The 23,309-nt window shown below is 48.4% G+C and overlaps 2 protein-coding genes across 8 annotated transcripts; one reads left to right on the top strand and one right to left on the bottom strand.

The window, feature by feature from the left end:
• Positions 1-4: 4 nt before the first annotated feature.
• On the top strand, positions 5-14,979 carry med15 (mediator complex subunit 15). Of its 7 annotated transcripts, none has more exons than XM_070980747.1 (18): positions 5-308; positions 1,776-1,863; positions 1,979-2,030; positions 2,888-2,911; positions 3,081-3,245; positions 3,470-3,735; positions 3,960-4,406; positions 8,909-9,040; positions 9,882-10,007; positions 10,386-10,504; positions 10,596-10,723; positions 10,878-11,012; positions 11,138-11,201; positions 11,280-11,346; positions 12,464-12,621; positions 12,710-12,876; positions 13,566-13,664; positions 14,285-14,979. In XM_070980747.1, the coding sequence occupies exons 1-18, from the start codon at positions 241-243 to the stop codon at positions 14,419-14,421; spliced, it is 2,442 nt and encodes an 813-aa protein (XP_070836848.1). In that variant the 5' UTR covers positions 5-240; the 3' UTR covers positions 14,422-14,979. The 7 variants fall into 7 exon arrangements, with proteins under 7 accessions (XP_070836848.1, XP_070836846.1, XP_070836844.1 ...); XM_070980745.1 differs by having other exon boundaries at positions 8,909-9,052; XM_070980743.1 differs by having other exon boundaries at positions 8,909-9,064.
• A 204-nt stretch (positions 14,980-15,183) lies between these two features.
• thoc6 (THO complex 6) lies at positions 15,184-20,525 on the bottom strand. The gene is made up of 13 exons (XM_070981060.1): positions 20,393-20,525; positions 19,129-19,220; positions 18,982-19,046; positions 18,731-18,834; positions 18,169-18,206; positions 18,035-18,083; positions 17,745-17,816; positions 17,503-17,605; positions 17,038-17,087; positions 16,808-16,870; positions 16,506-16,616; positions 15,898-16,026; positions 15,184-15,387 (listed from the first exon to the last, which is right to left on the bottom strand). Exons 1-13 carry the CDS (start codon positions 20,405-20,407, stop codon positions 15,307-15,309), a joined length of 972 nt encoding a protein of 323 aa, XP_070837161.1. The 5' UTR covers positions 20,408-20,525; the 3' UTR covers positions 15,184-15,306.
• Between the last annotated feature and the right edge of the window lie 2,784 nt (positions 20,526-23,309).

Here is a 23,309-nt window from a genome sequence, read left to right as displayed (position 1 = left end):
AATGACTCTCTTGGAACCGCTTTGTCCCTGTCTCTGTTGTTGATAAATGAAGTTCATCATCAGTGGATACATTGACAGCATCAGCTGCAGCGCAGTTCACCGTCCGTCCAGCAGGCGGCGGTAGCGTTTAAGGATACAAGCACAACAGCCACCATTTTCCCCAGAGCGGAAGGAGGAAGAGCAGAGGGAAAACATTAAACTCTTCAAGTGAAAATCCTCCATAAATACAACATTTCTGCAATGGACGTGCCCGGAGCGGACAGCGACTGGAGGAGCCCTCAGTTCCGACAAAAAGTCGTCGCTCAGATGTGAGATATTTGGTTCAGTTTTTGGTTTTTAGCTAAATCATTGTTTCTGTTGCGTTAGCCTGACGAGCTAAGCTAACGTTAGCTCGACAGGAAAGAGCGTCACGTCAAACTGCGCTAAAAAATCGGTAAATTAAGACCGAGTTGTACAAAAGCAAACATAAGATAAATCCATTAATGATCCAAAAACATATTCCGAAGGATGTGGAACCATCTTATATTCGGTGTACCTAAAATTAACAAAGCAATGCTTGGTGGAGATTTCTATCAGGTTTCATTATTAGCATCGTTAGCTTCAGTGGCCGTACAGCGAGTTTAACTCTGGACTCGTTCGAGCTCTGATTTGATTCATATCACTGGTTAATTCTGTAGCCAGCAGACATGAGCTCCTAACATGAACATGTTTTATAGTTATGTGTAATTTAATGTCCTCATAATGCGAAAATGAACTAACTTATTCGCGTGTTCATTCATATGAACGCGAAGTATTTGACTGCGTACTTTTACCAAAGCGCATAACGCTGTTTCTGAGCAGTTTTCACACATTAGAAACGAGACTGTGCCAACAGGGCTTATGTAGACATACTTTCTAAAGTGCACTACTCGGTATTTTCTCAGATATACTATATATGTATACAAAATAAGCATGTATGTGGCACCGTGGTGATTTTAATGTGTTCGCATGTAGATCAAATGTTATGACATTACTTATTAACATAGATCAGATCATGAGGCGTCATTTGCTATTTTCATTTTCCTGTTAGTCTGATATTCTTTTTTATCTTGAAAGAGCAGTTTTGTTGTGAGGACATTCAGCAGATGCAGTAAAATAAATATGTGCATCGTTGTTATGAGCTCTGATCACTATTGATCGTTTTCTAGATGAGTCTTTGGGTCCATTGAATGTCAGGACATGGTGGAAAATGTCCGTCCCATTATCCCAGAGTCTTGAAATGTCTTGTTCTGTCAAACACTTTCAGTTTCATTTGATAGAAAACAGAAACTCTCCACATTTGAGAACAACATTTTCTGCTTGTTTTGCAGAATAGTTACTTTAACGATTGATCGCTGATCAAAATGATCAATTTATCTTTACAGCTCTAATTTTCTACTTCCGCTTAAATGGAAGTTAAGTTAAGTTAATGAATCCTGATGAAATCCCGTCACAACTTTCAGATCTCAGGTAGAAACATTTAAAGTGTCTTCACTGTCCGACGTCCAAAAGACGCTCCGTCTGTCATCAGCTGGAAACTGAATCTGTAGAATATTTGTAGAAACGTTCGTCTTCAGTCTGCAGCAGCTTTCAGAGGTCAGCGTGTTTATTCAGAGTGAAGGGACGGTGGGACGAAGACCGAATGAGGGTGCAGGCTACCTGTTAGCATGTTAGCAAACCTAAACAGCTCAGCGCTGCTCACAGAGTGTGTGAACGTCGACGTGTTGGAGTGTGTTGATCAGTGTGTTTCCTTCCAGTGAAGAGGCGATGAGGAAGGCGGGAACGGCTCACACCAAGTCCAGCAATGACATGGAGAACCATGTTTACGTCAAAGCCAAGTCCAGAGTAAGTCCTGATCACGGCAGGAAGTCAGGAAGCGAGTGTGGTCAAAGGCCGTCCGTGTTGAATGTCACGTCCTCTTCATGGTGGTCTCAATGTCTCAATGTGTCGTTGCTTTCAGGAGGAGTATCTGTCTCTGGTGGCGAGGCTCATCATACACTTCAGAGACATCCGTAAGTATTTGACCTGGACGCGTGTTTGAAACGTGGACCGACAGCAGTGACCTGTAAGACTGTCCTCCCGTAGGCCAGGTGTCAAGAAAAAAACAGTTCAACATGTTCTGCCCATCAGAGGGAAAGCCAGTACAACCAGTACGTTGTTTCAGCAGAAACAGGTCTTTTAAAGGATCTCCATACCGACACACACTGATTATGGACCCCATGTCTCTGTGTCCAAGTGACTAATGGAGACAAACTGGTCCAGTGTCATTTTCATTCACACAGTCAGTGTTGGTCCACTAAACGTGTCAGACAACATGATGGACATGATCCCTGCAGAGACAAACATTTATGTTAAAGAGAAGATCCTTCTCGTTTATCCACAATCAGCTGTTCTGTCGCTCTCACCTCAGCCACCAGACTCCATTCACAGAAACAGTGATTTAACACCTTCAAACAAACTTCATTCAAACTGACAGAAAGCAAACAAAAGTCATCAAAACCTTCTTGGTTGATCTTTTGCTGCTCCAACAATCATCACTGACTCTGGTTTGGCTGAAATAAACTCATTGAATCAGGAGAGGAGAGAGAGAGAGGGCGAGAGAGGAGCAGAGAAAACAGAGTGTAGAGACGAAGGTTTTCACATGGGACTCTGGAGTTATTGTCTCTGGAGACATTTCGAGACGTCAGACTTCAACAGATTCTCCTGGTTAGAAACAAACAGTTAACACCAGACAACAGACTCTGACTCTGACTCGTGAGGTTCATCCTGTCTGTTCAGGTTTGACTGAACTGTTGTCAGCTCGACTCCACAGTCACTTTAAAGATGGATCTGAGTCGACTGGATTCTAATAACTTGTGTTTTTTCACAGACAAGAAGACACTCGGAGCTCCAGGTGAGTGGACGTTGTTCATGTCTCTGGTCTTTGGTTCACCTTTCATTTGGTTTTTCTTTGCTGTGTCCTGTCCTCTGCTGGACCTCCACTACCAGACTCATGGTGTTCATGACCTCTGCTGTGCATGTCGGAGCTGCGTAATATTGTCTGTTGTCTACCCTTCTGCTAGATCCCATGAATGCCCTGACTAACCTGACAGGGGTTGGAGGGGGCCCGGGCGCCATTGGCATGGGGCCTCGCCCCACCGGGGCTCCAGTGGGTGGCATGGGGGCCATGGGGCCGATGCAGATAGGCCAGCATGCCATGGCAGGGGTGGCTGGAAACCCACAAGCCAGTGAGTGTGTTTCCTCCATGGTGTGTGTGTTTGCTGTAAATGCACATCTTCAGAGCTCGGCGGATGCTGGCTGCGTCTGAGCTGCGTATTTTGGCACCAGAGCCGGTCTTACTTTCAGTCTCTGCTTTGGCACGTTGTGTGTTTGAGGCTCCGGAGCGCTCCTCAGACTGGTTCTGAGCTGTAGACCGGGTCTGCCCTTCACCTTCTTCTCGCTCGCTCTGCAGTAGGGGGTCCAGGCCAGATGCCGATGCAGCAGATGGTGCAGGCGCAGCAGCAGCAGTCCATCCAGTTCCAGCAGTTCCAGCAGCAGCAGCAGCAGCAACAACAGCAGCAGCAGCAGCAGAACGCCGCCATCCAGCAGCAGTTCCAGGTGCAGCAGCAGCTGAGGGCGCAGCAGCTGCAGCAACAGCACCACCAGAACCAGCAGCTTCAGCAGCAGCACCAGAACCAACAGCAGCAGCAGGCCCAGAACCAGCAGCAGCAGAACCAGGTACACCGCCGGGCCGGGGCCAGGTGATGTCCTCAGCGTAGCTCATAGCCTGTTCCACTGTGATCCTGCTGAGTCCTTAGTTCACCCCGTCCCAGGTGTCATTTCAGAATGTCGTTCCAGTCAGAATCGGCTTCAGCGGTCAAATATGTGTGTGCCCATAGAAGGAATGACGAGGTGATATCGGCCAACGCTCTTCCTCCTCTCACTGTTCACTGTGTCTGCAGATGCACCAGACCAGGATTCAGCAGCAGCAGCAGATGGTGCAGCTGCAGTTCCAGCAGCAGCACGCTCAGGCTCAGGCTCAAGCTCAAGCTCAAGCCCAGGCTCAGGCTCAAGCCCAGGCACAAGCCCAGGCTCAGGCTCAAGCTCAGGCACAAGCCCAGGCCCAGGCTCAGGCTCAGGCTCAAGCTCAGGCTCAGGCCCAGGCCCAGGCTCAGGCCCAGGCTCAGGCCCAGGCCCAGTCCATCCAGCACATGGTTCAGCAGCAGCAGCAGGTCCAGGCCCAGGCACAGCCTCAGCCGGGCCAGATGCCTCCACACTCTCAGCAGCAGCAGCAGGCCGGCATGGTGCCTCAGCCTCTGGGCGGACAGATGGCGTCCACACAGCACGTCCCCATCAACTCGCTGAGTCAGCAGCAGCAGCAGCACCAGCTCAAGATCCAGGCCTTCCAGGTGAGACGGAGCAGGTGACCGCAGGTGGCCCGGCTCAGCTGCTGCTTTTTTTTTTTTTTTGATCAAGGTCTTTTTATTTAGGTTTTACAATTAACAGTCCAACAAAAAGAGAAACAGAACAGCAAAACCCCTCCAACTCCACCTCACCCCCCCATCCCCCTTTCCCAAATACCAGACTAACTGTGTTAACAGTATAAAATATAGAGTTCAAAATACAGAATTCACATAGCCAGACATAAAGGGAAAAACAAACAAACAAAAAAGGTTTACAGTGCTATATCATGTATCCCCATACTCTTCAACAAACAATAAGAAAGGCTGCCAAATATTGTCAAATTTCCCAGTAGACCCCCTGATTGTGTATCTGATCTTGTCCAACTTGATATGGTACATGACTTCCCTAATCCAGTGACTGTATGCTGGAGGTGAAATTCAGTCTGACAACAACAGACAAGTTAGAGGACAGAAGGGAAAACATTTAGAGTTAGAGAATACAAAATTCCGAAGCTGCAAATATCAATAAAAATGTGATTTGGGAATATGATATTTTTGTATCAGTTGTTCAAAGGAGGCAAAATTGCCATCAATATACAGATCAGAGAGTGATACCATACGTCTTCTGGACCACCTATCAAAGATCTCATCCATTAATGAAGGGATAAAGATCTGTAAGTGGAAAGGATCTTCTAAACTGGATCCAGATTTTGACTGAGTGTAAAACAACCGGGTTAGAAGTAAAGTTAGAAATGGGTTGTTTAAATGGCAACTTAGAACACAATAGGGCTTTTAATGAAGTGGGATTTACAGATGCCCCCTCCAGATTTAGGCATTCAGTGTCAGTGTTACCATTATCTCTATCCATCCAATACAATATATATATATATATATATATATATATATATATATAAAATAGCAGGTCATCTGCGTAAAGTGAGACCTTATGCTCCTCTCTTGCTCGTTGAATTGAACAGTTCTTAATAAAACCTGTTTGATCAGGTGATAAAATGGAAGGAAGAACATCCTCTTGTCGGTGTGCCAGAACCTTGGCAAGGATTTTTGCATCAGTATTGAGGAGAGAAATTGGGCGAAATGAATTGCGCTCCAGAGAGTTTTTCCCTTTTTTGAGAATAACAGAGATGACTGCTTGGCGCATGGTCAGAGGTAAGGTCTTAAGTGAAGGTGAAGTTGGTCTGAGAATTTTTTGAAGAAATCTGTCGGATAGCTATCCGGCCCTGGGAACTTGCCACTTTGCATAGATCTGATTGCAGATATTATCTCCAGGGCCGAGAGGTCCTTCTCCAATGTGTCAGCCATGCTTGAGGCTATCTGTGCTTCTCAGACCCTGCTCATCATTAATTGCAGGTATAGTCTGATTGGCAGTTCTTTGTCGTAACTGATGAGCGAGATTTCGTCCATTTTTTTCCCCATGTTTATAGCACCCATGTCGAGATTTGGAGAGGAGATATTCCGCCTGTTGTGTTGATAGGATATCAAATTCAGTCTGCAAGGACAGAATCTTTTTCATTATGTTATCAGATGGTTGATGACTGCATAACGTATCTAGTAGGGATGACGAGATTCACCGATTCATATCGGTGATCCAGTACAAACGGTTGCGATGCGACTGCACTGGTAGATTCAAGGTACATCGGATATAATTTACAGGTGAATTTATGGTGCATCTCTTCTAGCCTGTCTGCATCAGTAAATTCCGTGGTTAAATCGATTATTTCATGTTCCAGTACTATTCCCTGTCTAGTTGTGTTTTCCGAGGCAACCTGAATGCACCATCGCTCCTCCTTCACTGACGCAATTTTTAAAAAAAATAGGATTTATTGGTTTGCTCAGTAAAAACAAACCAAATATTACATGCATTTCTCAAACTGATACAGAGAGTAAAGCAGAGTTGTGCTCTAAGAAATCTGATATGGGCACACTGTACCACAACTAACTGTATTGAACTGGATCACATCATATCGAACCCAGTCTCTCTGTCAACAAGTCATATCGTTATCAAATCATTTTTGAATCGCATCATGTCGTGAACAGGAGCGAATCGCACCGCATCGACAGAGGCTTCAGTGTATCGTTAATGTATCGTATCGGTGGCTGCGTATCGAGATGCGTATCGAATCGGCCTCAGTGGTGGAGATATACATCCCTAGTATCTAGTTCCAGTATCTGATCTGTTAGATCTTTCAGGCGTGCTGTATTTGTTTTCTTTTTATATGCACAATAAGAAATGATTTGGCCCCAGAGATATGCTTTTAGAGATTCCCATATAGTTGAACAGGACATTCCTGGAGTTTGATTAATATCAAGAAATAATTTTATTTCAGATGAAATAAAATTGGTAAAAGACTCTTCTGATAAGAGAAGAGGATTAAGTCTCCAAGGGCGGTAGCCATACTGTGCGTTAGGAATATGGATTTTCATGGTTAGGGGACCGTGATCTGAAATGACGATGGCTTCATAATCACACGTGGTTACAGAAGAAAGAAGTCTTTTATCCAGGAAAAAAGTATCTGTACGGGAATAGCTCTTATAAACTGGGGAGAAAAAGGAGTCGGCTCTAGCAGTGGGGTTACGAAACCGCCACACATCGCCTCACCGTATGTTTTAAGAAAAGCTGGATAGTGTGTGTTGATTTAGACAAAGAAGTCTTTTTGGAGGAACTGTGATCTAACTGCGACAGGAAAGTACGCAATTTATATCACCGACCAAGGATGAGATGGTGTGATGTCGTGTTCGGTAAAGGAGAAAAAAGTTTGAAAAGAATGCTGGATTGTCCCAGTTTGGTGCATAAATATTGGCCAGGATGACCGGAAGTGAAAAAGCTGCCCTGTCACAATAATGTAGCGCCGTGCAGAATCAGAATCAACATTGGTCATTGTAAATGGTATATTTTATTAATTAAAATGGCTGCCCCCCCAGTCTTTGAGTGGAAAGTAGAGCGATAGACTTGTCCTGACCATCCTCTTTTTATTCGGAGCAGATCTGTCATGCCCAAATGCATCTCTTGAAGAAATGCAATATCCATTTTAAGTTGTTTTAATGATACTTGATGATTAAGTGACTTCACGTTCCAACTCACAAAGTTGACTGAGAATCCATCCAGCCCTCTGCTGGAGTTAGGATCAGTCATAACCTAGTGAGTGAGAGACACCATGCATTTGAAAGTTACATCTGGCTAAATAAACAGAAGGGAAGAAAGACACACACAAAATAAATAAAATAAATCCAAGAAATGAACAAGTCTGGTATAACGTAGGTCATCGCTCTTTCTGCGTCTATGCCAAACCGGACATTCGGACGACTGCGCAGCAGCTTTCTGACTCCGTAAACGCGGCTCTAGCTTTGGCGACTCTTGCAGTATAATCCGGAAAGATAGCAACTGTCTCCCCGTTATATCGAAGTGGAGCACGGGTGCGCGCTCGGCTCAGTGCTTCAACACAGTCTTGGAAATAGTGAAGTTTGGCCGCTATCACTCGTCTCCTGCCGGGTTTTCCTGGCGCCAGACTTCTGTGTGAGCGGTCAATGAGCACATCTTTATCCAACTGTAGCACTTCTCGCAGCAGCTTTGAGACCGCTGTCGTGGAGCTCGATCCAGTCGTCTCAGGCACTTCCTATATTCTGATGTTACACCGCCGCGTTCTTCCTCCCATGTCCTCGAGTTTGTCTTGGAGCTGTGTCACCTCCGTCTTCAGGGTATTTACCGTGGTCTGCAAAGTCACCACCTCGTCTGACCATGTTGAAATTCCGGTCTCCATGTCTTGTTCTAAACTTCAGCTTTCAATGCCTGCAACTCATTTTTGAGAAAGTCGAAGTCTTTGGCAAGTGTGTTTCTCATTTCTGATTTTATTACCGCTGAAATCTCCGATTTCAGGGCTTCGGCGTCCATCTCTGGTTTAGTTGACCATGGAGGAGACGCTTCTGTCGGGGTGGCAGTAACAGTGGTGAGGCGGTGTCGGGCTGAGTGTTCACGGCTCCAATGAATCTGTATTTGCGCAGATTTGTCGCCAATCATTCAGATGTAGACTTTCACCCAGCTTCAGAAATGTTTTCACAGCGAATTCGTTGTTGTTTTAAAATGCAGTGCGCTTATTAACTCAAAATATAAAAGTTCGACGGGAGCTCAAACAAAACACGTCTTACTCCGTCGCCCGCTCTCCGCTCACTGCTGCTTTGATTGGTTGACGGAAGCCATGAGGCTAAACGCTCTGTGGAGCAGAGAAGTTTGTTTCTAGCCGAGGTCCGACGGCCCTGACGGGTCTGCGGGGGCCGAGCGTCCCGTTAAAATCAGTCCTGATCAGTTCTCGTTCAGCAGCTTCACTTTCCTGCTAAATGAATGTTCTTGGTGTTCGTGTGTCAGCAGGTGATCAATATGATCAAATGACCAGGTGGTCTCGCTCACCCCCCCTCTGCTTGCATGCTTTGCCTTGTGTGTGTGTGTGTGTGTGTGTGTGTGTGTGTGTGTGTGTGTGTGTGTGTGTGTGTGAAAGCAGGCCCGTGCAGCCTTGCAGCAGCAGCAGCAGCAGCAGCAGCAGGTCCAGCAGGCGCAGCAGGCCGCAGCGCAGGCACAGCTCAACGCCGCCGCCGCCGCAGCCGCCGCCGCAGCCGCCGCCGCCGCCGCCGTTCCCGGACAGGTGAGACTGCAGGTGCTTCATGTGTGAGAGCAGAGGTGTGTGGGGACGTGTCACCCTGAGTGAGGCGTGTAGATTCTGGTTCCTTCTGGTTCTGGTTCTGGTTCTGGAGCTTCTTCAGGTGTTCAGAGTTTGCTCTTCATCAATCATCAATCTGAGCAGGAAACAGATCAGACGTCACCGTGAGGACCAGTGTGTGTGTGTGTGTGTGTGTGTGTGTGTGTGTGTGTGTGTGTGTGTTTCTGTGTGTGTGTGTGTTTCTGTGTGTGTGTGTGTTTGTGTGTGTGTGTGTGTGTGTGTGTGTGTGTTTCTGTGTGTGTGTGTGTGTTTGTGTGTGTGTGTGTGTGTGTGTGTGTTTCTCTGTGTGTGTGTGTTTGTGTGTGTGTGTTTGTGTGTGTGTGTGTGTGTGTGTGTGTGTGTGTGTGTGTTTCTGTGTGTGTGTGTGTGTTTCTGTGTGTGTGTGTTTCTGTGTTTCTGTGTGTGTGTGTGTTTGTGTGTGTGTGTGTGTGTGTGTGTGTGTGTGTTTCTGTGTGTGTGTATGTGTTTGTGTGTGTGTGTGCGTGTTTCTGTGTGTGTGTGTGTGTGTGTGTGTGTGTGTGTTTCTGTGTGTGTGTGTGTGTGTGTTTCTGTGTGTGTGTGTGTGTGTGTGTGTGTGTGTGTTTCTGTGTGTGTTTCTGTGTGTGTGTGTGTGTGTGTGTGTGTGTGTGTGTGTGTGTGTGTGTGTGTATGTCTACGTGTGTCTGTGTGTGTTTGCATGTCTGCGTGTGTTGTGTTGTGCTGCACCTCCTCTCTGCTCATTGGTCCAGGTGTGTCTCTTGTGTGTCCTCTGAAGTTGGGCCGTCCTGGGATGCAGAATCCGGCCCGGCTGCCTCGTGCCGCCCTGAACCCCTCCATCCCTCCCCCGAACGCCGCTGCTGCCGCTGCCGCCGCGGTCGGAGGACAGCCGATGGCACAGCAGGTACGAACCCTCAGTCTGACCTTTGAACTGTCCTGTCCACAGGGTGTCTCACCTCGTCCTGTCCTGCTGCTGAATGGAGCATCGGTTGTTCTGGAGCTCAGCTGATCGTTTTAATTGATTACTCCACAGCAGGAAGCGTGATGAGCTGTGCCTGTTTCAGGTGAGCTGCAGCGGCTGCTCTCATTGCTGAAAGCTGTGGTCACCTGATCTCCAAACGACCAAACGATTGATCACCAGAAAATCATCTGAAGATCAGCTGATTATTGAAACAGCTGCAGTGACTCATTGATCCACTCTGATCAGGAAGTCTCAGCCTGCCTCTCATCCTGTGATTGGCTCATTTGCCCTCTCTTCTTGTGCAATCACTTGGCTCCACAGGTACAGCAGCATTCAATGATGTCATCACCGTCACCTGTGCAGGTCCAGACGCCGCAGTCGATGCCTCCGCCTCCTCAGCCGTCGCCTCAGCCTCCAACCTCGCAGCCCAACTCAGCCAGGTACACCAGGTGTCTCACCTGAGTGGCGACAGATGAATCAGACGCCAGCTGTCCTTATGCTTTTTAAATCTGTCCTGCTTCCTGTCTTCAGCTCCGGTCCCACTCCGTCTCCGGGGGGTTTCCAGCCCAGCCCGTCCCCTCAGCCCTCACAGAGCCCCGCCAACGCCCGGACCCCCCAGAACTATGGCGTCCCCTCTCCTGGACCGCTCAACACTCCAGGTACGCAATCCAGGTAGACAGAGACCAGGTCGGGAGCACAAACCAGGTCACATGATTGTCCTGGTCCAGGTGTCCTCCTCCTGTTCGCAGCTGTCCCCCTCCTGTGCTCACCTGTCCTCACCTGTCCCCCTGCTGTCCCCCTGATGTCCTGCAGGTAACCCCAGCTCAGTGATGAGTCCAGCTGGAGCCACGTCTCTGGAGGACCAGCAGTACATGGAGAAACTCAAGCAGCTGTCCAAATACATCGAACCTCTTCGCAGGATGATCAACAAGATCGACAAGAACGAAGGTCGGCCTCACAGCCAAACCCTGAACCCAGTAATCCATCACTGATCGATCGATCGTCTGAGTCAGAACATCTGATGATGAGACGATGGAGACGTGTCTCGTTCATGTCTGTCTCTGTGTTCACAGACAGGAAGAAGGACCTGAGTAAGATGAAGAGTCTGCTGAACATCCTGACAGATCCAAACACCAGGTAACAGCTGATCCCTGACGCCCTCACGTCTCATCAGACCGGTTCACGTGAATAACCCGTGTCTGTCCTCCGCTGCAGGTGTCCTCTGAAGACGCTGCAGAAGTGTGAGATCGCTTTAGAGAAGCTGAAGAACGACATGGCTGTGGTGAGAGCTCCTTCTGTTCAACACAACGGCCGAATCAAACCGCCGTGTCGTCCGTTAGGGTCCGAGGCTGCTCTGTCTTCATCCTGAAGACCCCCAGAGGAGGACATCATCAGCTTCTGGCTGCTGAGGAGGAGTGTGATGAAGAGTCTGCAGTCAGACCAGCTTCAGTTGATGTTGCTTCACTGGTTTCTGGAGCGTCAGACAGCTGCTCTTTACAGTCTTAGGACAGGGTCGGATCAAACGTCTCGCAGCATTTATGAGACAGAAAACTCAAAGAATATTCTGTAAGTCCAACAGTCAGTGTCCCACAGGACACGTCTGTCAAAACGCTTCCATACAGAGGCTTTCCTGTGACCTCAGAGCAGCTGAGCTGGAGCTGCAGCATGAAGGTGCAGCTAACGTTAGCTCAGGCTACGAGAGACGACACAAAAAGCTACGAGAAGAAACAGTTTCCACGTCAAAGCTGCTGCTCTGCTTCTTTAAACAAGGCTGAACGTCCACAGTTTCTCTGACTGTCCTCAATGTGAGACGCTCCCACGCTGCTGCTAGCCATGTTAGCCACAGAACGTGCTAACGCCCGATTCAGCGGGCTAACCAGCAGAAACATGTCAAAGTGTTCAGGCTGTAAGTTTGAGGTCGTATCGATCGTCCTCGAGCTTCAGTTTGAAGTCATTCTTTGTTTTGATCCTCAGACAGTCTGAAGCTCATTGATTGGCACACAACGATATGACCGTTTTCCAGTTGTTGTGGGGACGTTTCCGTCAGGTCGATCCTCCGGGTCTCCTCTTCCTCACACGGTGACAGCAGATGAAGACTTCAGCAGAGAGATTAGCATGTGTTGTTGCTAATGTTAGCTTCACGCCTTCATGTGACTGCAGTCAGAGTTACAGTGAGGAACATGTTAGTTACTGACGGAACTCCAGTTCTGTGAGGTTCAGACCCAAAGCTCCTCCACCTAACCTGATCAGCTCTGCTCTCCAGCGTCGTCCTCACCTCTTATTGATTAGCTTAGTTTATTGATTGGCTGCAGCAGGTCCATGTTGGATTTTCAGAGCGCCCTCTGCTGGAAGCTTCAGATGCTGTAAATGTTGAATTTGTGTCTGTCCTCTCCTTTCAGCCGACGCCCCCTCCCCCCCCAGTGGCCACTAAGCAGCAGTATCTGTGTCAGCCGCTGCTGGATGCCGTCATGGCCAACATCCGCTCGCCAGTCTTCAACCACTCTCTGTACCGAACCTTCGCCCCCGCCATGACCGCCATCCACGGCCCTCCCATCACGTAGGTGTCAGAAAACCAAACATCTGTCTGTCAAAAAAACACCTGAAAACTGAACGCCAGTGATGAAGGCCGTCTGTCTCCTCTTCAGGGGTCCCAACATCTCCGGCAGAAAGAGGAAGCACGAGGAAGACGAGCGGCAAACCATCCCCAACATCCTGCAGGGAGAGGTGGCTCGCCTCGACGTCAAGTTCCTCGTCAACCTGGATCCTTCGTACTGCAGCAACAACGGCACCGTGCACCTGGTCTGCAAGCTGGGTGAGGCCTGAACCCGAGACCTGGACTCGGCCCGTACCCGCGTCTTCCAGAGCCGAGTCCACCTCTTTTGATAAAAGTTGACGTAGCTTTGGAAAGGTCAAAGTATCTCACCTGCATGATAGTCCAGAGGTCATGTGACCCTCAGATTTGTGAACTGGTTGTACTGTGAGTGGATCGACGCGAACGGCGTCTGTCCGTCATGACAGCAACGTTAATTTTAGCTCGCTAACAGGAAAACCAACAGGCGACTCCCGAGAGTCTCTGAGACGCTGATCAAGACATTTAGACCAAAGCGTAGACGAACTGACGAGCCAACGCCGCACCATCAGTCAGACCGCCGTCGTTTCATCGTAAGAGTCACACTTTGAGTGGGACTTGTCATTTTCTGCCTGTATTTAATCAAATGTGTCCCCTAAGGTTTGGACAGTAGCATCTGTAGGACAGGATGTCTCTGTGGCACCACAGAGCTTCAGGACGGACGTTGTGACGTAAACCTCAATGACCCTGACGACTTCACCAAACAGATAGATGTCGACACGTTGGGTCCTCAGACGATGAGACGATCGGCTGAACCGTGTGAACTCGGTCCAGGTTGTGTCCTGGTCTGGGTCCAGGTCCAGGTCCAGGTCTGCAGACTCGCTCGGTTCATGTGCTAACGAGGTTGTTTGTTGTGTTTGTTGTGTTCTCAGATGATAAGAACCTTCCCAGTGTTCCTCCTCTGCAGCTCAGCGTTCCTGCTGATTATCCAGATCAGAGTCCATACTGGGCAGACGACGGGGACCAGTACGGTGAGACCTGCTCCAGAACGTGGGCGTCGGTCACAGCTGACCTCAGACCAGCATACATGAGGTTTACAGAGCACAGTGACCTCAGTGGATTTGTTTCTGAGGAGAGACACCGATCAACCCGTTCAGTGTTTTTAGGCGTCAGCAGGAAATCATTGATTATCAGTGTTTAAACGCTGCTGATCGACGTGCCTGCTGACGACTTATCGATTGGCTGCTGACAGATCAATAATCATTTTATTTCAGATTTACATTGAATCCCTGCAAATCGCTGGTCTGAGGTCTGTGTGAGGCGACGCCTTCTTTTATCGAGGATCTGGTTTCTGGCCACACCTGAACTCCTTCATGTCCTTGTTCACATGAGCAGGACCACGTCCAGGTCTCTGAACCTGGATCACCTGTTCACATGAGCAGGACCACGTCCAGGTCTCTGAACCTGGATCACCTGTTCACATGAGCAGGACCACGTCCAGGTCTCTGAACCTGGATCACCTGTTCACATGAGCAGGACACTCATGTGCATGTAAACACATTCATTGTATCGATTCATTTGTTTGTAGAGGTTGTGGTTTTGATCACGTGACCTCGTGTCTGATCACCTGACCTCGTGTCTGCTCCTCCAGGTGCGAACAGCTTCCTGCAGACGGTCCACAGAAACATGACGTCCAAATTGCTGCAGCTGCCGGACAAACACTCGGTGACAGAGCTGCTGAACACCTGGGCTCAGAGTGTCCGGCAGGCCTGTCTGTCTGCGGCCTGAAGCCCCGCCCCCTGACTTCAGACCCAGTGACACACACACACACACACACACACACACACACACACACACACACACACACACACACACACACACTCTGTGTTTCCATGGATACCTCAGACGTGGTTCATCATCAAACATCAAAGACTGTCGTAGATCAAACCTTCATCCTGTCACTCACAGATACCAGTATGCCCCACGCTCCCCTCAGCTCCTGAACGCTCCATGACTGTCAGGCTGGGTCATGTGGTCTGATTCTGACACTATTCCTGATGAATTCTGGGTAAATTCAGAGGTGGTTTCATGGCAGAGTGTATCCTATTTACTGTTTGTTTGTTTGTGCAGCAGCTGGTTTGACAGCTTCCACACAGGAAACAGGAAGTGGAAAAAAGTGTCAGGCCACCATGTAAACAGCTGAACTCCTTTATCCTGATTCATACTCTGCTCCTTGAACGCAGCACGTGGTTCTGCTGGTGTAGCCGAAGAAAGACTCTGAAACGTTTGTTTGCTTTTGTTTTTGTTATCATCAATAAAAACTTCTCATTTCACTTTTTAAATCTGAAATCTGTTTGAGTCGCTGAACGTTCGTCACTGCTCACAAATCAACTCTGGTTTCTGGGCTTTTACTGCTGATGGAGAACGCCGGGCTGCCCACTTACCACACACCTCACACACCACACACACAACACGCACGCACGCACGCACGCACACACACACACACACACACGTTCAGATCATTCTGGTAGAAATAATTTCACAGTTTGTATAAAATGAGAAAAACATTTTATTCTTTTCAGACTAAATGACAGAAAATCTGCAAGTTTCTAACAACAGTAAAATAATGAGACAGAGTGTGTGTGTGTGTGTGTGTGTGTGTGTGTGTGTGCGTCAGAAGCTGAGGGAGAACGCTCTGTACGACAGGTTGGTGAACACGTCGATGTGATCGCTGCTGCCGCCGACCGTCAACACCTGAGCAAACAAAACACACAGTCAGCGTCCAGAATCCCTTTGATCTGTGTGTGTGTGTGTGTGCGTGCGTGCGTTCACGCTGCGGCTCTCGTCCTGTGTGTCAGTCTGTGTTGGACATGAGACAAACTGTCTTCAGTCAAAGCTAGAATACATGGCTGAAGGAGGGGAGTGAACTACGACTCCCATGGTGCATTGCACTGACAGCTGGAGCTTCCTGGTCTGCAGCTCTGGATGTTGTGACGCTCACACACATCAGGTGGAACACCTGGAGAGGTGAGTCCAGCACTGACACTGAGCTGTATCAATAAAGTTGAGCATTTTGGTTGCTGATGGAGTCTTTGGTCTCCAAAGCCTGAAAAATCATCAGTCAACTTAATTATTGATCAGGTGACCTGAAGGTGCCAAAAACACCTGAGCACACGCGGCATGCAAATGGCCTGAACCTGACCAAACCCCTGCAGGTGGGTGTGAGTGATACGTTCAGGAGCTGCGATGCGTTCACTGTCTCACCCTGTGCTCTGTGCTGCTGCTGTTGATCTGCAGGCTGTTCAGGCTCTGTGGTGAACAGGGAATCTGAGCTTTGACCTCTCCACCCAGCAGACAGTGAGACACGAACGCACCTTCACCTACAGCCAGGATCTGTGGAGGAGGAGGAGGAAGAGTTAAGATTAAGATTTCCTTTATTCGTCACAAATTTTCACACACAACATTTGTTGAGGGGGGAAACTGCACACGCCATGCATTTGTGAAATTATTTCTCCGCTTTTGACCCTTCCTGGTCGTCCCTCCTCCGCAGCAGACCAGGAGCGGTGGGCTGCCAGCCGACAGCGGCGTCCGGGCACCAGTTCCTCTTCGTCACCATTGGTCAGGTGGTGGTCTTCTTGCATGTTTTTAGTGGGGGTATTTTTAAGGAGGAAACCAGAGAACCAGAGGAGAACATGCACCTTTCCTCGAGCAGCAGGCACTGAAGGCATGGTGGAGGACACGCCACCAGCGGGATTCGAACCGGGACCTTCTAGCTGTGAGGCGATAGTGTTGCCACTTGTGCCGCTGTGCCACCCATAACATCTCTGTGAACACACATACACACACTCACACTCTCAGCCACACACACTGACCAGGTCCTGGTGGAAGGCGGCTTGTCTCTGGCAGCCCCGCAGGGGGAAGACGGAGGTTGGAGACAGAGAGCGGAGATGCCACAGAGACAGAGACGGACCTCCACCACACAGCTGCAACACAAACAACACAACAACAACAACAGTGTGTGAGACTGAACACACACAGCTGGTTCAGAGAGAGAGAGAGAGAGAGAGTGTGTGTGTGTGTGTGTGTGTGTGTGTGTGTGTGTGTGTGTGTGTGTGTGTGTGTGTGTGTGTGTGTGTGTGTGTGTGTGTGCGTGTGTGTGTGTGTGCGGTCTCACCATCCAGTCGGAGTCGGTGGTCAAACAGCTGATCCACTTCCCGTACTGAGGTCGAGCACAGCTCTGAAACACAGGTCAGACCTTCAGCGTCACCATGACAACAGAGGTCACATGACCACTGGAAACCTCTGCTGGGTTTCTCATCAGGACGTCTGTCCTTTCACTTTGTCCACAGAAGACAGAGACACAGAAATGAAGGAAGAGACAATGCGGCGGCAGCGTCCTCTCACCTCGTACTTGTAGACCTCGATGCAGTGGACAGACTGTCCCGTCCTGCTGTCTAAAGAGAAGACCACCATTAGAACCAACCTCTGACTTCCTGTCTGCTAAGGACGGCCTGCAGACTCAGAGCAGAGACGTCATTCACGCGGCGACTTTTAGAACTCAACGTTTTCGGGTGAGACCAGCAAACACCAGAAGACCGGATCCCGTGAGCTGGTCCGGCCTCTCAGTCACTTTAGAATCCACTTAAAAGGTCTGGCTGACCCCCTTTTAAGACCCTCGTGGTTCAGCTCAGTGATGCCACTGAACAGCTGATCTGTGGGCCAGAGCTCCAGATCCTCAGGCAGGTCCTGGTTCAGGACCACCGCAGACCTGGTTTAACAGTCCGGAGCCGTCTGAACCTGAGGTTCTGACCGTGAATGACTGTCATCAAACAGCTGATTAAATAAAGTTTTGATGGTTTTCTGACTCACCCCAGATCCTCACGGCTCCATCCTCGCCCCCCGACAGGATCTCTGCCTCCCGGTCTCTCACGCTCACGCAGTGGACGTAGTCCGTGTGACCCTGAAGGACTGACTGAAAACAGGAGACAGAGTTCAGCTGGACGCCCGCCGTGTGAACTAGTTTCTGCAGGACCAGATACAAACCCAGACCTCCTCCACAGGAAGGTGGACAGATCCAGGATCTCCATGAGCAGAGACAAACCCTGACTGACCTTGAAGACTCCTTGTTCCAGGTCCAGGATGTGGACATTGTTGTCGCCTCCACCGACTACCAGACTGTTGTCCTGAAAGACAAAGAGACAGAGACCCTCGAGCCAGATCCAGAAAACCTCCAGAAACCCTGGACAGGGAAAACAAATGGTGGAAGAGCAGGACTCCCTCTTCAGGACAGACAGGAGACAGACGTCATGTGGACACATCAGGACATGACATTGCAAAGCTGCTTCAGGGTCAGTTTAAGGTGGATCAGTTCCACCTTAAACTGACTGGTGTGTGGACTCACTCTGGGGTTGATGATCATTGAGTTGATCTCTGGGATCTCCAGACTGGATCTGAGGACAGAGACACAACAAAGAGCTCAGTGCCAGAGGGCAGGACAGACAGACAGGTGGACAGGTAATGTGTGCTGTGTCTCACTTGTAGTTTGGTCTTCTTGTCCACACGGGTTTGACATTCTGAGGAAACAGGAAGTCAAATATCAGACAAAATGTTCACACTGAAGCTTCTCTGTGACTGAGACCTGAGCCTGAGGGACCAGCACAAAGACCTGAGTCTGATCCTGATCCTGATCCTGACCCTCACAGACCAGCACAAAGACCTGAGCCTGAGGGACCAGCACAAAGACCTGAGTCTGATCCTGATCCTGATCCTGACCCTCACAGACCAGCACAAAGACCTGATCCTGAGGGACCAGCACAAAGACCTGAGCCTGAGGGACCAGCACAAAGACCTGAGTCTGATCCTGATCCTGATCCTGACCCTCACAGACCAGCACAAAGACCTGATCCTGAGGGACCAGCACAAAGACCTGAGCCTGAGCCAGTGAGTAGGTTCGACTCAGAGTTCAACTCGTCTCTCTGTCTGAACTGAAAGCTCTCCTCCTCCTCCTCCTCCTCCTCCTCCTCCTCCTCCTCCTCCTCCTCCTCCTCCTCCTCCTCCCTCGGCGGTCACCGTGCTGTGAATTTAAAGCGACAGTCACCTTCTTGATGAGTTCGGTCCAGCTCCAGGCGCTGATCTCTCCGTTTCCGGCGCTCAGCAGGTGACAGTCGGTGGACAGGAGGGAGAAGACGGGACCTTCGTGAGCTGGGGGAGACGAGAGGAGACAAAGCGGAGACAAAATGAAGAAGAAAAAAGAGATCTGTTATTTATTTACAGCCAGACTGCAGGTGACATGTGGCTAAATGACAAAGCTAATGTTAGCATGCTAATACCTGAGATGTTTTCACTCACCTGTGAAGGTGAGAACAGGTTTCTGGCTCAGCGCAGTGGCGTCTGGACTCAGAGCTGCAGAGAGGCTACGACCGTTCAACAAAGTGACCGTTAGTGACACATCACCACAGTGACGGAAGCAGGTGTTCTCTCAGGTGTGCAGTCTACCTGAAGACGGCGATCTCTCCGTAATTGTTTCCAGCCGCCAGAAATCGACCACAGGGAGAAAAACTCTGCGAGAAAACCGACATGTGGAGGAGCTGCAGGACAGAGACACGTGTTAAAAGACTGGATCACCTGTTCGCACTCACCTGGTCTGTGTCCAGGTGATCGACTGGATCTCAATAAAACCTTCATTTATTTAGCACCTAGAACAACACAGTGGATCTGCTTTACGGTTCAGAGAGAAGCTGCACAAAAAGGGAGAAACAGAGAAGAGAGAAACAGGTGAGTCCTGTACGTAAACATGTCCTCCACCCGCAGGTGAATGTCCACCTACACCTGTCCGACAGCAGCGTTGATCCAGGTCCTGACTACATGCTTTTCTGTGGCTCCATCTTGTGGCCGTGTGAAGAACTGCACAGCGAGCATCGCTTCAGCGTATGTTTGCAAAAGACTTCAGACTGCTGCTTTATTGATCCATTATCACCATAAAAATCACAGTTCATCAGATTCTGTGTGAAAAACGTGAGCTTAAATAAGATTTTCTGTGTTTGTAAAATGTTCTTTTGGTCTGAAAACTGGCTGAGTTTAAGTGAGAGGTTCAGCTGTGGTTCATGTCTCAGATGATCGTTAATGTTTCTGACTTCAATTATTGATCCCACGCAGGGATCAATAATGCATGAAATGACCCTCCCGCTGTCTGTTCTGAGCGCGTTTCGATCACGTTTGCTTTGATTTTAAAGGCTTTCCTAACTGCTCAGGTGTTCGTCTCTCTCACATCGACTCTCACCAGGTGAGCTCAGGTCTCGGATACTCCGCTCGAAGAAAGACAGACGGACGTTTCTGTGCGGCTTCGGTCTGCGGGCAGCCATGTTTGACCTTACTTTAATCTGTAACAGCCGGGAAATTCATTCAACCACAAGCCGAATGAACCAGGACGTCCGTTAGAACATCAGAGTCTTTTTGAACTTGTTTTTTTACAAATGAACGACAAAACACAAATTAGCAGAATTCTGAACGGAGTTCGGCGCAGCGCGCGCTCTTTACGGCAGGGAACTGATTAATTAACGCTGAAACCAAACTTGATTAACTTGTTTTAAGTTATTCGTTGCACCGTGAGAGAAATGCGTGCGATGTTCTCAAGGAGCCACATTTCTTCCAACAATGCCACAAAGCGCGAAGGCAGGCAGGAGCTCAGAGCAGAGCGGCTTCACTGACTGTAAAATGTCCGATTCTTTCACTCAGCTCAGTTAAAATGAGTCAGTTTTACCTCGACGGGACCCATCCTGCCGCTGCGCACCACACAGCGGCTGCAGCGGGAGAAAAAAGCGCTAATCAAAGCAGAATGATCGCGAACGACGCGAGCAGCGAAGACTTCCGTGCAGACGAGCAAATATGACGTCAGCACTGACGCAAAGGATTCTGGGACACGTAGTGGTCAAACCAGTAGTGGCATTTTTATAGAATTTGTAGAGGAGGGACAATATAATTCATGAATACGAGACATGAAAAAAATGACAAGAAATAAAAGATAAAAATATAAAATCATTATCTGTGATTTTTGTTTTCTGGATTTGTAGTCAAAATATGTCAAAGAAGTAGCAGGAAAAAAGAAAGGGAAATCATCATTTTTCAAAAGACATTTTGCATGTCTGTCTCTGTCTCTCTCTCTGACTGCATTTCTGTCTGTCTGTCTGTCTGTCTGTCTGTCTGTCTGTCTGTCTGTCTGTCTGTCTGTCTGTCTGTCTGTCTCTCTCTCTCTCCCTCTCTTGCTCTTCCTCTCTCACCCTGCCGGTGGAGGCAGATGTCCGTCCACCCAGATCCTGGTTCAGTCTGAGGTTTCTGTCTGTTAAAGGAAGTTTGTCCTCTCCACAGTGCTGCTCATGGGGGAACTGTTGGTCCTCTGTAGATAAAGAGCTCAGTCTGTAGCAGCTCTGTATGGAAAGTGTCCTGAGACAACTTCTGTTGTGATTTGGCGCTGTACAAATAAAACTGAATTGAATTGAAAAGAATGAAAAATATCTTTATTTTAAAAAAATCAATGAAATAAATATATATCAAAAACACATATAAGCAGTTTTAATCCCAAATGAACAGACGTGAAAATATGATTATAGATTTAGTTTTTCTTTTAAAAAAACATATAAGGAATTTAAAAGGCTGGAAAAAGTGTTTTTATAGATTTGAACATTTTAAATTGAAGCATAATGTTGTGCTTTGTGGTATTTAATAGTCAGAAGTTGCAACGTATTTTAACTGAATCTCACTGCTTCATATCTGCTCAGAAGATCAATATGTTTATTGATTTCATGATTTATTGACACGATGCCTTCAGCATTTCTATGACTGCTTCAGGGACCACAAGCTGCTCGTTAGCTTTAATTAAAAAAGGCTTTCAGGCTCATACGGACGGAAACGACTGTCTGCCGATGCTCCATGTTTTTACGTGTCTTCGTGTTCTTCCATCCATCAGGACGCTTACATAAACGACAGATGAACACATGAAACACGTCTGAGGTCTGAAAAGATCAAGTCAAACTGTGTGTGGACGTGAATTTTACTCCACTTATTGTTGGATTTAAACCAGAGCTGAGACACAGCTGAATGTCCCCTTTTGAGACATTTGAAGACGGCAGTCAGACATTACTAACAGTGAGTGACACTAGAGCAGCTCACTGTTTAAACACATTCAGTCACATTTGAACTGACGTAAATGTACATTTTAAAGAGAAAAGACTTCGAGAAGAATCAGTCAATGTCCGACTTTGGCGACACCCAGTGGCGATGTCGAAAAATCCAGTTAGTCAGGAAGTGACACGTGACCTGGAGTCCTTTGTTTCAGCGTCCTGTGCTCACCTGTGTGTACTTCAATGTGAACTTTATTGACAACATCAATGAAAACACAACATGTCACACTTCAGCGACAGAACAAGAAGACCTGGACTCGTTTCTGCTGTCGGTCCTGATGGTTTCACTGTCCACCACGCGTCAGCAGGACGGACAGAAAGTCCCAGACTGACATCAGGAATCATCTCAAAGTACTGAGAGAAAAAAGAAATGTCACAAAATGTCTCTTTGGATAACTGTGTCCTCTGTGTCTGTTGTCCTCTTGTCTCTGGTCTCTTTAGATACTGTAACTGTGTCCTCTGTGTCTGTTGTCCTCTTGTCTCTGGTCTCTTTAGATAACTGTGTCCTCTGTGTCTGTTGTCCTCTTGTCTCTGGTCTCTTTAGATAACTGTGTCCTCTGTGTCTGTTGTCCTCTTGTCTCCGGTCTCTTTAGATAACTGTGTCCTCTGTGTCTGTTGTCCTCTTGTCTCCGGTCTCTTTAGATCACGGTGTCTCCTGTGTCTGCTGTCCTCTTGTCTCTGGTCTCTTTAGATCACGGTGTCTCCTGTGTCTGCTGTCCTCTTGTCTCTGGTCTCTTTAGATCACGGTGTCTCCTGTGTCTGCTGTCCTCTTGTCTCAGCAGGACGTTCCTGTTGGAGCTAGTTGAGGTGGAGCTCATTTTAAACTAATGATTCTTTTCATTCTGGATCAATCAGCTGATCGTTTCCTCCATCGATCGATCGATTGATCGATCTTTTGCTTTGGAAACTTTGTGAAAACAGTGAGAAATGTGTTGACGATGAGCCAAAGTGACGCCTTCACCATGTTTGTTTGGTCCAAAGCTCCACATGATTACAAACACATCAGATCATTGAGAGGAAAAGCAGCCAGTGAGACATGTGAGGACGTGCTGGACGTTAATCTTTAAACATGTCCTCAGTTTTCTACAGGGACTCTGTGATGGCTGTAGACCCCCTCACCTCCTCCAGGTAAGATCCTGTGATGTGGCTGCTGTTTGAAGGACACAAAGAGCCAAGCTGAGCGTTCAGGTGTGTGATGTTAGAGACGGAGGAGGCTGCAGTGCTGACAGGAGGAAGAGCTCGCGGTCAGCCTGATGCTCCTCTTCAGCTTCATCTTCTTCTCTGAAACTCTGCAGTGAATGACGGACAGACAAACACACTGACTGTTCATGGCTGCAAACTTTCTGCACAGCATGTCCACCGTCCACACGAGCCTCTGTGCAGGACACGAACACATAGAATGACCTCGGAGTGTCATTTTGTCTCTGATCAGCCAGCAGCAGCCCAGCTCGGCTCGGCTCGGCTCGGTGATTCCCAGCGGCTGACAGGCCGAGCAGCACC

This window comes from Chaetodon trifascialis, chromosome 15 (genome assembly GCF_039877785.1).
Source record: "Chaetodon trifascialis isolate fChaTrf1 chromosome 15, fChaTrf1.hap1, whole genome shotgun sequence".
Taxonomy (NCBI): domain Eukaryota; kingdom Metazoa; phylum Chordata; class Actinopteri; order Chaetodontiformes; family Chaetodontidae; genus Chaetodon; species Chaetodon trifascialis.
The sequence above is the reverse complement of the archived record's forward strand: the minus strand, read 5'-3'. Positions and strand labels throughout refer to the sequence as shown.